This window comes from Hemitrygon akajei, chromosome 27, assembly GCF_048418815.1.
Source record: "Hemitrygon akajei chromosome 27, sHemAka1.3, whole genome shotgun sequence".
NCBI lineage: Eukaryota > Metazoa > Chordata > Chondrichthyes > Myliobatiformes > Dasyatidae > Hemitrygon > Hemitrygon akajei.
This window is the reverse complement of record NC_133150.1, coordinates 47165395-47180403: the sequence shown is the minus strand read 5'-3', so window position 1 is coordinate 47180403 and position 15009 is coordinate 47165395. Positions and strand designations below refer to the sequence as shown.

At 44.2% G+C, this 15009-nt stretch overlaps 1 protein-coding gene across 1 annotated transcript in view; it reads right to left on the bottom strand.

Moving 5' to 3' along the window:
* Positions 1-9707, bottom strand: part of rassf5 (Ras association domain family member 5) — a 102311-nt gene extending 92604 nt beyond the window's left edge. Inside the window, exon 1 of the mRNA XM_073030865.1 lies at positions 9226-9707. Coding sequence (XP_072886966.1) covers positions 9226-9643 — 418 coding nt within the window. The 5' untranslated portion in view covers positions 9644-9707. The remainder of the gene's footprint in view (positions 1-9225) is intronic.
* Between the last annotated feature and the right edge of the window lie 5302 nt (positions 9708-15009).

The following is a 15009-nucleotide window of genomic DNA, read 5'->3' as shown; positions in this document are numbered from 1 at the left end:
TGTTCAAATTAGGTCAAGAGAGCCAGCAAGGCATATAAAACAATTTGACATTAGCCACAGCCTCAAAGCACTCTCATCCCATCACAAACATAATTTTATTAAAATTATTCACTAGGCACGGTGCACTCACTCAAAGCCCAATGATCATAAATCCACCTTCCCTGGGGATTTTCAATTCTTTCACAAAATCCAAGCATCTCTAGAAAACCCAATATTTATTGCCAATTTTCAATTCTTCTTGAATATAGAGTCCTTCCCTTAAGAATATTAATGAGCCAGAATGTTTCCATAATAATCTGGTAACTTCACTTGCATTCCTCCAAGCAGACCACAACCTTGCCTTTGAGGTCACCCATGACCAAGAGTATAGATCAGACTAAGAGTGGTCCATCTCAGTGTTTTTTTTTAATATACATTAAGGTGATTCTGGAAGTGCTGATATGTTAAGCATCTTCACAAGTTAATTGCAACATATGTAAAGGCAGTAGAAGTACTTATTTAGGGCCATAAATTTTGCTAAATGTTGAGATACATTGCAAGTGTGTGCTACAGTTATAATTTCAATGCTTATCCAGTGTTGAAACATTCACTTGTAAGGCTTAGAATTTCATTGGCCTGAGGGCTGGCCAACTTTATACCAGATACATAAACTCATATCAGAAGAGAACCAAAGACAAAACAAAACACGTCTGATAAATATCATAACAGGAATATTTCTAACTTGTATTTTCCAGGACAAAAGAAAACAATACACTTGCCAGTTTGCCTGGGTCAAATTCACTAAGAGCAGTGCAAGGAGGAAAATGTTGGCAGCATGCAAAGTCAATCTGCTTATCTTCAATTTCTAGACAATTGTTTACTTTGTCCATTTAATCCTTTGTACCACTGTTAGCACTTCCTATCTCAGGGACCAGGACCAGTTTATTAGCAGTCTTGAAAATAAATGTTATTCATTCTGGGGCTTGTCTTCCTTCAAATTTAAGTAACTGATAAACAATTTAAGTCTCACATTAGCGCCTTTTGAGCAAATTTACATGGAGTGCAGTTGCAGGAGAGTAACATCCATCTTCAAGGGCCCCCACTATCCAGGTCATGCTCTATTCTCACTGCTGCCATCAAGGTGGTGGTACAGGAGCCTCAGGACCCACACTATCAGGTTTAGAAACTGCAATTAACAAGCAGGATAGACAAAGGGGAAAATCATTTGATGTTGTGTACGTGGATTTTCAGAAGGTTTTAACAAGATGCCACACATGTTAAGAGCCCATGGTATTACAGGAAAGTTACTAACATGGATAAAGTAGTGGATGATTGACAGGAGGCTAACAGCAGGAACAAAGGGAGCCTCTTCTGGTTGGCTGCCTGTGACTAGTGTTGTCCAATAGGGGTCTGTGTTGGGACCACTTATTTTTACATTATATGTCAATGATTTGGATGATGGAATTGATGGCTTTGTTGCAAAGTTTTGCAGATAATATGAAGATAGGTGGAGGGGCAGGTAGTTTTTAAGGAAGTAGAAAGGCTATCAATGGACTTACACAGATTAGGAGGATGGGCAAAGAAGTGGCAGTTGGAATACAGTGTCGGAAAGTGTATGGTCATGCATTTTGGTAGAAGAAATAAAAGATTAGACTATTTTCTAAATGGAGAGAAAACACCAGAATTGGAGGTGCAAAGGGACTTGGAAGTCCTTGTGCAGGATTCCCCAAAGGTTAACTTGCAGGTCGAGTCTGTGGTAAGGAAGGCAAATGTGATGTTAGCATTCATTCCAAGATGACAAGAATATAAAAGCAGGGATGTAATGTCGTGGCTTTATAAAGCACTGGTGAGGCCTCACTTGGAATATTGAGAGCAATTTTGGGCCCCTTATCTTAGAAAGGATGTGCAGACGCAGGAGAGGGTTCAAAGGAGGTTCATAAAAATGATTCTGGGATTGAACGGCATGCTATATAAAGAGTGTTTGATGGCTCTGGGCTGGTATTCACTAGAATTCATAATAATGAGTGACCTAATTGATACCCATCGAATGGTGAAAGGCCTTGATAGAGTGGATGTGGAGAGGATGCTTCCAATGGTGGGGGGATCCAGGACCAGAGGACACAGCCTCAGAATATAGGGGCATCCTTTTACAGCAGAGATGGAGGAATTTCTTTAGCCAGAGAGTGACGTCCGTGGAATTCATTGTCACAGGCAGCTATGGAGGAAGTCTTTACAAATATTCAAGGCAAAGGTTGATAGATTCTTGATTGGTCAAGGCATGAAGGGATACAGGGAGAAGGCAGGAGATTGTGGCTGAGAGAAATAATGGATCAACCATAATGAATTGATGGAACAGACTTGATGGGTCAAATGGGCTAATTCTACTCCTATATCTTATGGTTTTGTGGTCTTATTACCCCTCAACCATCAGGTTCTTGAACCAGAGGGATAACTTCACTCATTTCCATTTGCCCCATCACTAAACTGTTCCCACAACCTCTGGACTCATTCTCAAGGACTCTTCATCTCATATTCTTGATATTTATTGCTTACTTATTTTTTATTATTTGTCTTTCCCTCTTTTTGTATTTGCATGTGATTTTATTGCTTTATTTCTTCATTTTTTATTTGCAGTTTGTTGTCTTTTGCGTATTGGTTGCTTGTCCATCATGTGCGGCCTTTCATTGATCTTTTTGTATCTTTTACAAGGAATATTTCTTTGTATTTACTGTGAATGCCTGCTATAAATTGAATCTCAAGGTAGTCCAAGGAACAAAATTTACTCTGAACTTTGAAAATGCCAGTGTTTGTCATTCATCCCTAATTACCCCTGAACTGAGGAGCAGTTTTAAAAAAATAAATAGATTGAGCTCATTAGTGGATCTACAATCATATACAGGCCATATCAAGTACAGACAGCAGAGTTCCTTCCTTCAATCATTTTGCTATGTTAGTGAAACCAGTGCTACATTGGGACCACTATGTGGTGACACTTGCAAGCTGCCACCAGGCATCCTCAGATGTGTTGTTAACACAAGTGACACATTTCATTGTATGCTTCGATGTACATGTGTTAAATAAATAAATCTAATCATATGGGTTTTTAAAACTACCTTCTGGTTACCAAGATCACCTCTAATTCCCAGCTGCCCTAATGGTCCAGATCACTCACTCCAGGTCCAGTAAACTATGCACTTCACTACTGTACCAGGTATACAGTATTCTCATTTTGCTATTTATTCAGCATTTCTTTATAAGTGCTTTTAAACAGACCATTGATTCAGAGATAACCAGTCCACACAGTAGTTCAGCAGTCAGCACAACTCTTTTACAGCTCAGGGGGTTCTGGAGTTCAGAGTTCAATTCCAGCACTGTCTGCAAGGAGTCTCTGTATGAACTCCCCGTGGAATCTGCAAGCTTTCTCCAGGTCCTCAGATTTCCTCCTGCAGTCTGAATCAAACCAGAGAGGAGAACTGGTCATTGAAAGTTGTCCTGTGATCAGTTAGGGCTGATCGGGTTTGTCAGGGGTTGCTGAAGCGGAGTGGTCCATGGTGCTGGAGGGGCCTACTCCGCGCGGTTTCGCTAAATAAATAAATAAAAACTAAACAAGAGATTCTGCAGATGCTGGAAATCTTGAGCAACACACACGAAATGCTGGAGAAACTCAGCTGGTCAGACAGCATCTGCGGAGGTGAATAAACAGTCACGGTTTCGGGCAGAATCTTCTGGGTTCTTCTCCATTCTCTCTTCTTCCCCCTTCCTTTCCAATCCTAATGAAGGGTCTCAGCCCAAAGCATCAACTGTTTATTCCTCTCCACAGATGCTGCCTGACCTGCTGAGCTCCTCCAAGATTTTGTCTATGTGATCCAAAACTGTTTTATAAAAGTTAACAAATGTTTTTGATAGCTATTAATAAGCACTTTTACCAGATAATGGCTGAAGTGGCCTTAATGGAAACTGTAGCATTCAAGTAAGATAATATTTTGATAAATAGTACTAACTGACCACTTAACATCAGTACTGATTGGAATGATTATATAAATGCGCAAAACCAGTGGATTACTAACAACCAGAAAGGACTAGGATGTCATAATATTGCAATAAAGCAGTGCTACATTGGTGAAATAATCAGTTCCAGTTTCAGTGGAAGATAACCAATAAAAGAATAGATCAAATCTACTTTCTCATTGATGTGAAATTGTCAGTTTAGTGCTTTTTTTTGAAAAAACAAAAACTACAAGCGCTGAACTCTGGCAACCTGCCTTTAAAATAACATTGACTGAAATGCAATTCACAACATACATGACTTCTTGCACTTTTTAAAGTTGGTAACTATATCAAATGACTATATTCGTTTTTTTATTAAACCAAATGTAGTTGCATGAATTAAACCAATGAGTGTATTCTAATCAGGGTTATGAACAATATTATTTCAGAAAAAGCACCCCTAGCCTCAGCAACTGTAACTACAGTAACAATTATATCATTCAACCAAGAGGAACTTCAAACTTTCACAAGTTTCACAAACATAACTGGAATCCAATACCACAGTAGATTTCTCACACTTACTAACTGGCTGTTAAGTACTCCAAGAGAATTAAACATTATATATTTGTAAAGTACCTTTCCCATCAGCATATCTGCATTCTACAAACTCAAATATGTAGAACTCTTGCCAAACTCGAACATGCAATAGGACATATCCGGCAGACAGCTTGAGTATTACTCCAGATGTGGAGACCTGAAAACTCTGCAAATTATACTTGTGCAAAGTTGGCTGCCCACATGCTCCTCAAAAACTAAAAATCTGTAACTTCACAAATGGATTTCAGTTTGAGAAATGGCGGTACCTTCTTTTCTCAATTCAATTTACTCTTGAAAAGTGTATGTCCAAACAAGAGTGTGTACACCACAATTAAATTCTACGCCAATGCTCAGAGTCACTGAGTACTACAACACAGAAACTGGTCCATGCTGATCACAGCACCCTCCCTACTAGTTTCAATTGGCCCTGTTTGGCCCATATCCCTCCAAGCCCACCCTACATGTACCTACCCAAATGCCTCTTAAATGTTGCAATCCTACTAGCCTCGATCACATTCTCTGGTGGCTTGTTCCAGATGCTTACTACCCTCTGTTTGATGAAATTACCTCTTTGGTCTCTGAAATCTTTCCCATCTTATTTTCTATCTGTGTCCTCTAGTTTTGGACTCCCCAACCTTTATTAATACTCCATGATTTTTATTTGTTAATATGGCACAGAATAGCCCTACCAGCCCTTTGAGCTGCAATGCCAGCAACCCTAGCCCAATCACAATTTACAATGACCAATTAACCTGCCAACCTACCAACTGGCACACCTTTGGGCTGCGGGATGAAACCAGAGCACTTGGAGAAAACCCATCTGTTCCACAGGGAGGATGTACAAATTCCTTACAGAGGACATCGGGATTGAACTCTTGACTCCTCAAAATGTAACAGCATCATTCTAACCACTGTGCTATCATGGCTCTATGAGGTCACCTCTCCTGCTCTTCAGGGAATAAAGAGCCAACCTTTCCCTACAACTTAGGCACCCTCATTCTGGAAGTGCCCTCTTCAATCCTTCTCCAGCTTGTCAATGTCTTTCTTCTAACAGGGCAACCAAAGCTGGACACAAAGCTCCTAAACTCAACAATCTTGCTTTGACTCCATGTCTTGGTCAGACTGCCATCTTCCAGTTGGTGCAAAAAACAAAACTCTGGTGTGCCCACCTTGCACCGAGGGCTCTCACCAGCTACCGATGGCACCCAGTCCAGGAGCATTTGGCTGTAAAGTTAACATTCTCTTGTTCAAATGCCCTTTGCTCTCATTCCTCATAATTGTCTCAACCTTTTCCGACCCTGCAAATCCTGTCAGGTGGTAGCATTTCTTCATCACGGCTGCCACTAGCAACCACACCTTTCATCTGCTTCAGTCAAAGTTCAAAGTAAATTTATCAGTAAAGTCTGTATATGTCACCATATACTAGCTTGGGATTCATTTCCTTGTAGGCATTTACAGGAAAATAAAGAAATACAAAAGGATTTATGATAAACTATACATAAACAAAGACTGCCAAACATCCAATGTGTAAAAGACAAATAGTGTAAATAAAAAAATAAACAAATAATACTGAGAACATGAGTTGTAGGGTCTTTGAAGGCAAGTCCATAGGTTATGTAATCAGTTCAGTGTCAAGGAGAGTGAAATTATCCACACTGTTTCGGGAGCCTAATGGTTGTAGAGTGACTACTATTCCTGAATCTGGTGGTGTGGGAACTAAGGTTCCTATAGCTCTGGCATGATGGTAGGATCGAGGAGAGAGCATGGTTTGAATGGTGGGGGTCCTTGATGATGGGTGATGCTTCCTTGTGGCAATTCCTCTCATTAATGTGCTCAGTGGTAGTGAGGGCTTTGCCTGTGATGGACTGGGCAGTATCCGCCACCTTCCATAGACTTTTCCATTCCTAGGTTCAAGAATCCCTTTTCCAGACTTCATCATCTCTCCTACCACCTTAATGATTCTCATTAAAACTTAAGAGCTTTGGTCTAGCGATTCTTTATAAAGCCAATTTTGCTTGACAGCAATCCTATAAACTGCCATGGGATTTTTACTACATTAAAGGCACCAAATAAATTTTTCTTAGCTTCAGTAATGTTATAAGGTTACTAATCTCAGAAGGCATTCTTTGGAACAGCTGACAATCTAACTGTTACAACGTACATTGACGGATGTTAGCATAGTAGAGCTTCATAATTATTGGTAATCACATCAAGATCAGCGCTGCGCAGTTTGGCTGTACGTATATACAGTACATATATATGCCTAGATGCACACAAACACACACACAGCTCTATTTCAAGGGCAATTCTATGAATAAAACAATCTCGGGCAGCAGCCGCTCCAAAAGCCAAACGACAATTAACAGTGTAATCAGCATTGTCCCTGCCTTCAACTATATACAGAGCAAGTCTAAATAACATGGTACATTATCAGACACATTTTGTCACGTTTCCCCAATTTTACCTTAAAGTGCACAACGTTCTGCTGCGGCACCGTCAACAGCATAATAAGCAGCATTATTTGTGCATGTCTGGCAAGGTGAAGGTTTATTGCTGATTCCTAGTTCTCCCTAAACTGAGTGGCCATGTCAGAGTGCAACATGCCAGTGAATCCAGAATCTCAAATTGCCCTGGCCAGGTGAGGATAAAAGATTTCACCTCCTGAAAGGGTGAGCAATTACAGTGATCCAGTAGTTTTACCATCATCTTCGTCCAATGTTTCATTTGAGCTACTGAATTTACTGGCATTGGAGATAAGCTTCCAGAGTGGAAGCATACTACATGGGCAATAGCTTGTTCACGGTATTGTACTGTCCTGGCTTACATACCTAGACAGCTAGGACACAACATCCATGGTCGACCTCAACCAGCAAAGGCCTCAGATCAGTACAGATGTTTGCTGGCCCAGAGGGCTTTTCTTTATAAAAACATAAAATGCAATTGGGGGTTTGTAAGGCATGTCCCTGTGGTGTTCAGGCAAGATATTGGATCAATCGCACTTTAATGAATCAGCACTGTGGGACAGCATTAAGTGAGGAAGCAGTGCTAATGGCCTTTCGCAAGGAGTGGTTGGCCCGTTGAGTAGACAGTGATTAATTCTGTTCTTCCTATGTCTTATGGTCTAATACACATGCGTATTTTCAAACCTTAAACCATTTGCTGTCAAAATAACTCCTTTAAAATAACCAGAACTTTAGTGCTACAGATATTGGAAATCTGAAGTTACAACTGAGGGGCACAGATTTTCAGCTCTATAAATAGAACAAGCTGCCAGAGTGGGTGGTTGAGGTAGATAACAATTGCAACATTTAAGAGAGCTTGGAGGGGGTACATGGACAGGCTAGGAGGGATTCTGCAGATGCTGGACATCCAGAGTAGCACACACAAAATGCTGGAGGAACTCAACAGGCCAGGCAGCATCAGAGGCAAACAAACTGTGGATGTTTCAAGCCAATGAAGCGTCTCCCCCAGAATGTCGACTGTTTCTTCTTATCCAATGCTGCCTGACCTGCTGAGTTCCTCCAGAACAAATAAGAAAGGTTTAGAACAGACATTCCCATCCTGGGGTCCTCGGACCCCTCAGTTAAAGGTAGGGGTCTATGGCATAAAAAAAGTTGGGAACCCCTGGCGGCTGGCGGGCAAACTGGATTAGCATAAATGGGCACCTTGGCCAGCAGGAACTGTTTGGGCCGAAGAGTCCTGCTGCCGTGCTGTGTAAATCTATGAAAACAGAACATGTCGGACATGGTCAGGGGGTCGCGATGCACAAGTGGAGACAAACAACGCTTTCTTTCAGAACAGCCACCTTTCACCAATATAAATCGTCTTCTCGGTCGCTGCCAGACCAACTGTAGGAAGCACATCGTCTGATCTTTCTCAGGCAATTACTCAACATCGAGGATCATGTCGTTTGTTATAACGATGGAAAATATCACGTAGCAACTTAAAATGGTAAATGGTTACAGAGAAGCACGAGCAAAGGTTGTGACGTCAGAAGGCACTGTCGTTAGTCCAGAACTACATATACCCGAAATATGACACCAAAAAAATCACTAACTGCTGAAGGAACGCAACTGGTCCAGCAACATCCGTGGAGGGGAGAGGGGCGGGGAAATTACTAACACTTCTGGTCGAGCCGTAATTCCTCTCCCCCCACAGATGCTGCTCGACCCGCAGAGTTCTTGCAGGCTCCAGCATTAGCTGTCTCCCGTATCTCCCAAAGATTTCTCTAAACTGTTGATGCGCAGAGAGCTCGGGCCAATCGTCATAAACAAAACGCAACTAAAGCGCTGGAAAAATAAACGTTGCCGAGTAGGATGCACTGACCCTCGGGACTGACTACCTGGCCATCATCAATTGTGCACGGTCAGTTATCGCTGCGTGCCGTTGTGGTGCACTCGGGTAGTTGCAATGCCCACTCGGGCAAACTACGATCGCAAAATGAATCCACGCTCGGTACACTACGGTACCCAACGAATTCCCCCTCTCGGGTTCACTGCGATCCCCAATGGATCCTTGCTCGAGTGCACTACATCTTGACAGGGTCAGAAGCGCAGAACCACTTGCGGTAGGGTCGGCCACGGTCATTTACACTCAAATTGCCCACCCTCCCCGGTAGTCCGGGCACCTGTCCTGTCCCGGTGCGCTGTGACATGGACTCACTGTGGCAGCGGACGCTCGTCCCGTCCGGTCTGATGGTTTGGCCGCACAGGTCGCACCAGGTGTGCAGGGTGCACGGCCTGAAGCGGTGACCCTCGCCCTTCTCCTCCGGCACCCGCGGGTCCTCGGCCTGCTGGAAGATGGTACGGACATCCCGCGGCCGATGGGCTCCGACCTTCAGCCGGACCCGCCAAGCCTGCGCCCCCGCTGCTCCGGCTCCCCCTCCCCGGGCCGGCGGCGACCTGGGGCCGCAGCTGCCCGCCTTCAGGGCAGCGCAGCGGAGAATCAACTGCTCGGCCGACGACACCGCCGATGCCCCGGGCCTGGACCGCAGGCACCCTGGTCCCTGGTGCCCGGCGAGGGGGTGGTTGAGGTGGGCGCCAAGCAGAGACGGCGGCTGCGATGCAGAGACCGTCGGCATTGTTGTTATTGTGGTGATGGTCACTGCGACCCGCAGCTCCTGCGCAACCGGACCGCTAGGCGCGATTGTTGGGCACGCACCGCGGCTGCGGTCCTTTAAACACCCCGGACCCGCCCACCCCGGTTTAGCCAATCAGGAGTCCGCGAAGCCGCCTTCCCCGCCCCACAACCCTGCTGCCACCAATCGCGTGTGGTCCTGATCCCGCCTCCTCCCCGCCCACAACCCCGCGTCACTGTCCAGATCCTTCGTCCGCACTCCCAGAGGCGCATCTTCACCTCCTTCACTCCACTCACTCCCATCTTCTTTCAAAAATCACTCACCCTCCTCACTGCCTCTATATTCCACTCACTCCCCTCTCATCACTCTACTCCCCTTCACTCTGCCCCATTGCCACAGACACACCCTCAGTCTAATCACTCATACACTCTGACTGACACACCCTTCTCACTCCTTTCATTCTTACAAACAGACCCTCACCCTCCATTCCCACAAAACTTACTGTCACCCTCCTCACTCCCTCCACTCCCACAAAACTCCTCCTCCATTCCCACAAAACTCCTCCATTCCCACAAAACTCACTGTCACCCTCCTCACACCCTCCACTCCCACACCCACTCCCTTCCCACAAAACTCACTGTCACCCTCCTGACCCCCCTCCATTCCCGCAAAACTCACTCCCACCATTTTGGCAGATAGAAAGCAAAGGGTAACGGTGAATGGGTGTTTCTCGGAATGACTAGTGGGGTGCCACAGGGCTCGGTATTGGGACCACAGCTGTTTACGATTTACATCAACGATTTAGATGAAGGCATTGAGAATAACATCAGCAAGTTTGCTGATGATACTAAGCTGGGTGGCAGTGTGACATGTGATAAGGATGTTAGGAGAATTCAGGGTTACTTGGACAGGCTGAGAGAGTGGGCAGATTCTTGGCAGATGACGTTTAATGTGAATAAGTGTGAGGTTATCCACTTTGGGAGTAAGAACAGGAAGGCAGATTATTATCTGAACAGTGTAGAGTTGGGTAAGGGAGAAATACAAAGAGATCTAGGAGTCCTTGTTCATCAGTCACTGAAGGTGAATGAGCAAGTGCAGCAGGCAGTGAAGAAGGCTAATGGAATGTTGGCCTTTATTACAAAGGGAATTGAGTACAAGAGCAAGGAAATCCTTTTGCATTTGTATAGGACCCTGGTGAGACCACACCTGGAGTATTGTGTACAGTTTTGGTTTCCAGGGTTAGGAAGGACATCCTGGCTGTAGAGGAAGTGCAGCGTAGGTTCATGAGGTTAATTCCTGGGATGTCCGGACTGTCTTATGCAGAGAGGTTAGAGAGACTGGGCTTGTACACGCTGGAATTAAGGAGATTGAGAGGGGATCTGATTGCAACATATAAGATTATTAAGAGATTGGACAAGATAGAGACAGGAAATATGTTACAGATGCAGGGAGGGTCCAGTACCAGAGGGCAAGGTTTGAGAATAAGAGGTAGGTCATTTAGGACAGAGTTAAGGAAAAACTTCTTCTCCTAGAGAGCTGCCTCAGAAGGCAGTGGAGGCCAATTCTCTGGATGCTTTCAAGAAGGAGCTAGATAGGTATCTTATGGATAGGGGAATCAAGGGATATGGGGACAAGGCAGGAACTGGGTATTGATAGTAGATGATCAGCCATGATCTCAGAATGGCGGTGCAGGCTCGAAGGGCCGAATGGTCTACTTCTGCACCTATTGTCTATTGTCTAAATCCCTCCTCACTCCATCCATTCTGACAAAACTTTTTTGTCCTTTCTGTTCTCGCCCCTTTTCTGTCTCCACAAATCACCATCAGCCTCTGTCACAGCAATCCCCTGTCCATCACCCACTTCCTCTGCACACACCTGGTTCTGCCTTTCACGCCTTTATACAGGCTATATTCACTCTACACTTGTTGGTGCAAGGACTTCTCCTAAAAAATTCGATCATCCCTTTGCCTGTACAAACACTGCTCGACTCACTGAGTTCTTCCAGCAGATTGTTTGTATATTTTGCTCCGCGTCCCAGCTGCCGTGCACAAACTGCGTGAGATGTTGTTAAAAAGAATCATTCTGATTTCTACTTACAGATACACTCCCTTTCAACCATCTGCCTCTCTCACACTGGGAAACCCCCATCTTGCTGGTCATTCTTTTCTTGAAAATACGCCACATTTACAGAGAACTACTTTCAATCTGAAAGTAGTGTGAGGTATTTCCCCATTCACTCGATAAAACTCCACAATGTCTTTTCTAGTGCCCGTTTCCTGTGGCCAACAGGGAGTGGAAGAACAGTCAGAGGCAAGTCAGAATGAGATTTAGGTTTAATATCACTGACATAAGTCGTGCAGTTAGTTTGACTAATCTATTTATTTACTTATTGGGAAGGCCTTTCTGGCCTTCGAGTCCTGCTGCCCAGCAATGCTGATTCAACCCTAGCTTAATCACGGGACAATTTACAATGAACAATTAACCTACCTACAGACATGCCTTTGGACTGTGGGAGGAAACCAGAGCACCCGGAGGAAACCCACGCTGTCACGGGGAGAACGTACAAACTCCTTACAGGCAGCGTTGGGAATTGAACCTGGGTCACCTGTCAGGAAAACACTGTATTAGCCACTAAGCAACCATGCCACTGTTTTGCAGCAGCACAATACATAAAAACTATAAATTACAATAAGAAATATATATAAAAATTTAATGAAATATGTAGTGCAGAAAGAGTAAATATAATGAGGTAGTTCATTGTCTGTTCAGAACTCTGATGGTGGAGGGGAAGAAACTGCTCCTAAAACATTGAGTGTGTGTCTTCAGGCTCCTGTACCTCCTCTCTGACAATAGTAATAAGAAGAGGGCAAGCCCTGGGTGATGGGGGTCCTTAATGATGGAAGTTTATTGTCAGGTAAACTTGATTGATTAAGAAGTTGCAGAACCTGGGCCTCTGTACCTCCCTCTGCAACTGGATCCTCGACTTCCTAAATGGAAGACCAAATCACCAATCTGTGTGGATTGGTGATAACATCTCCTCCTTGCTGACGATCAACACTGGTGCACCTCAGGGATGTGTGCTTAGCCCACTGCTCAACTCTCTATATACACATGACTATGTGGCCAGGCATAGCTCAAATACCATCTGTAAATTTGCTGACAATACAACCATTGTTGGTAGAATCTCAGGTGATGATAAGAGGGCGTACACGAGTGAGATATGCCAACTAGTGGAGTGGTATCGCAGCAAAAACCTGGCACTCAACATCAGTAAGACGAGAGAGCTGATTGTGGATTTCAGGAAGGGTAAGATGAAGGAACACATACCAATCCTCATAGAGAGATCAAAAGTTGAGAGAGTGAGCAGTTTCAAGTTCCTGGGTGTCAAGATCTCTGAGGATCAAACCTGGTCCCAACATATGATGTAGTTATAAAGAAAGCAAAACAGCGGCTATACTTCATTAGGAGTTTGAAGAGATTTGGCATATCAACAAATACACTCAAAAACTTCTACAGATGTACCATGGAGAGCATTCTGACAGGCTGCATCACTGTCTGTTATGGAGAGGCTACTGTGCAGGACCAAAAGAAGCTGCAGAGAGCTGTAAATCTAGTCACCTCCATCTTGGGTACTAGCCTACAAAGTACCCAGGACATCTTCAGGGAGCGGTGTCTCAGAAAAGCAGCATCCATTATTAAGGCCCTCCAGCACCCAGGGCATGCCCTTTTCTCACTGTTACCATCAGGTAGGAGGTACAGAAGCCTGAAGGTCACACACTCAGTGACTCAGGAACAGCTTCTTCCCCTCTGCCATCCGATTCCTAAATGGGCATTGAACCCTTGGACACTACCTCACTTATTTTAATATACAGTATTTCTGTTTTTTGCACTTTTTAAAAATCTATTCAATATACGTATACTGTAACTGATTTTTTTTCCTCTTCTATATTATGTATTGCATTAAACTGCTGCTGCTAAATTAACAAATTTCACGTCACATGCCAGTGATTCTGATTCTGAGGTACACAAGTACGGGTGTGCAAAGGTGCAGTGCAAAACTTAATTGCAGCAGCATCACAGGCACAGAGCATCAGATAAACAGCATCACGATAAAACACGAATTAGTCACAACTTGTGCACAGTTTTTTATAGTGTTATTATAACAGAATTATTACAAGAACAAAATTAAGTCCAAGGTGGTCAAGAGTCATAGAGCACAGCAGCACAGCAACAAGCTTTTCAGCCCATCTAGTCCATGCTGAACTATTATTCTGCCTAATCCCATCAACCTGCATCTGCACTGTTGCCCTCCATATCCTTCCCATCCCCATGTACTGAACTTATCCAAACTTCTCTTAAATGTTGAAATTGAACCCATGTTCATCACTTGCGCTGGTAGGTTGTTCAACATCACACCATACTCTGAGTGAAGAAGTTGCCCCTCAGGTTCCCTTTAAATAGAACTCCAGTTGTAGTCTCACACAACCTTAGTGGAAAAGCCTGCTTGTATTTTACCTGTCCATACCCACATGGTTTTACATACCTCTATCAAGTCTCCCCTCATTTTCCTGCACTCCAGGGAAAAAAGCCCTAACCCATTCAATCTTTCCCTGTAACTTCTTTGTAAATTCCCAGCAACATCTTTGTAAATTTTTTTCTGTACTCCTTCAGTGGTGTGACAGGGTGGCTACACATTTCTACCAAAGGAGGTGTAAGGCACTCCTTCCCCCTGCCAGCCTGCAGGTCAAGGAGTAGCACCTGCTTAGCACACCAACCCCGCCCCCCCCCCACCCGATCTGGGTCACGAAAAGCCATGGGGGCAGGTGGTGGATGGTAGTATGAGCAGCTGGTGCATATCACAAAAAACACTGACCACTGCCTCTAGGCAGACAGTCTCTGAGGAGTATTGATAATGGCTGGGGGTCACCCATCTTGTAAAGACCCTGCCCAGAAGAAAGCAATGGCAAACCACTTCTGTAGAAAATTTTATCAACAATAATCATGATCAAGACCACGATCGCCCACATCATACAACACATAATAATGGTGATGATGGCTCTTTCAATCTTATAGTAATTTGTTATGCCTGCAATGCACCGCTGCCACAAAGCAACAAACTTTATGGCACATGTCAATGATAATAAACTTAATACTGATTCAGTAGCTGTGATTCTTCAAAACAGTGCCATTGGATCTTGTCCATCCAACTGTCCGGGCCAGACACTGGAGGTTGGAGTCCTGATGTCTACAAATCTGAGAGTCCAGGGCCAAGAACTGGAGGCCCAGAGATGACCTGTCCTAGGCTTGGATTATGTGGGTAAGGTGGGAAAGGGGCTAGTTTTCCTGTTGTAGTCCTGTTTTGTGATGTT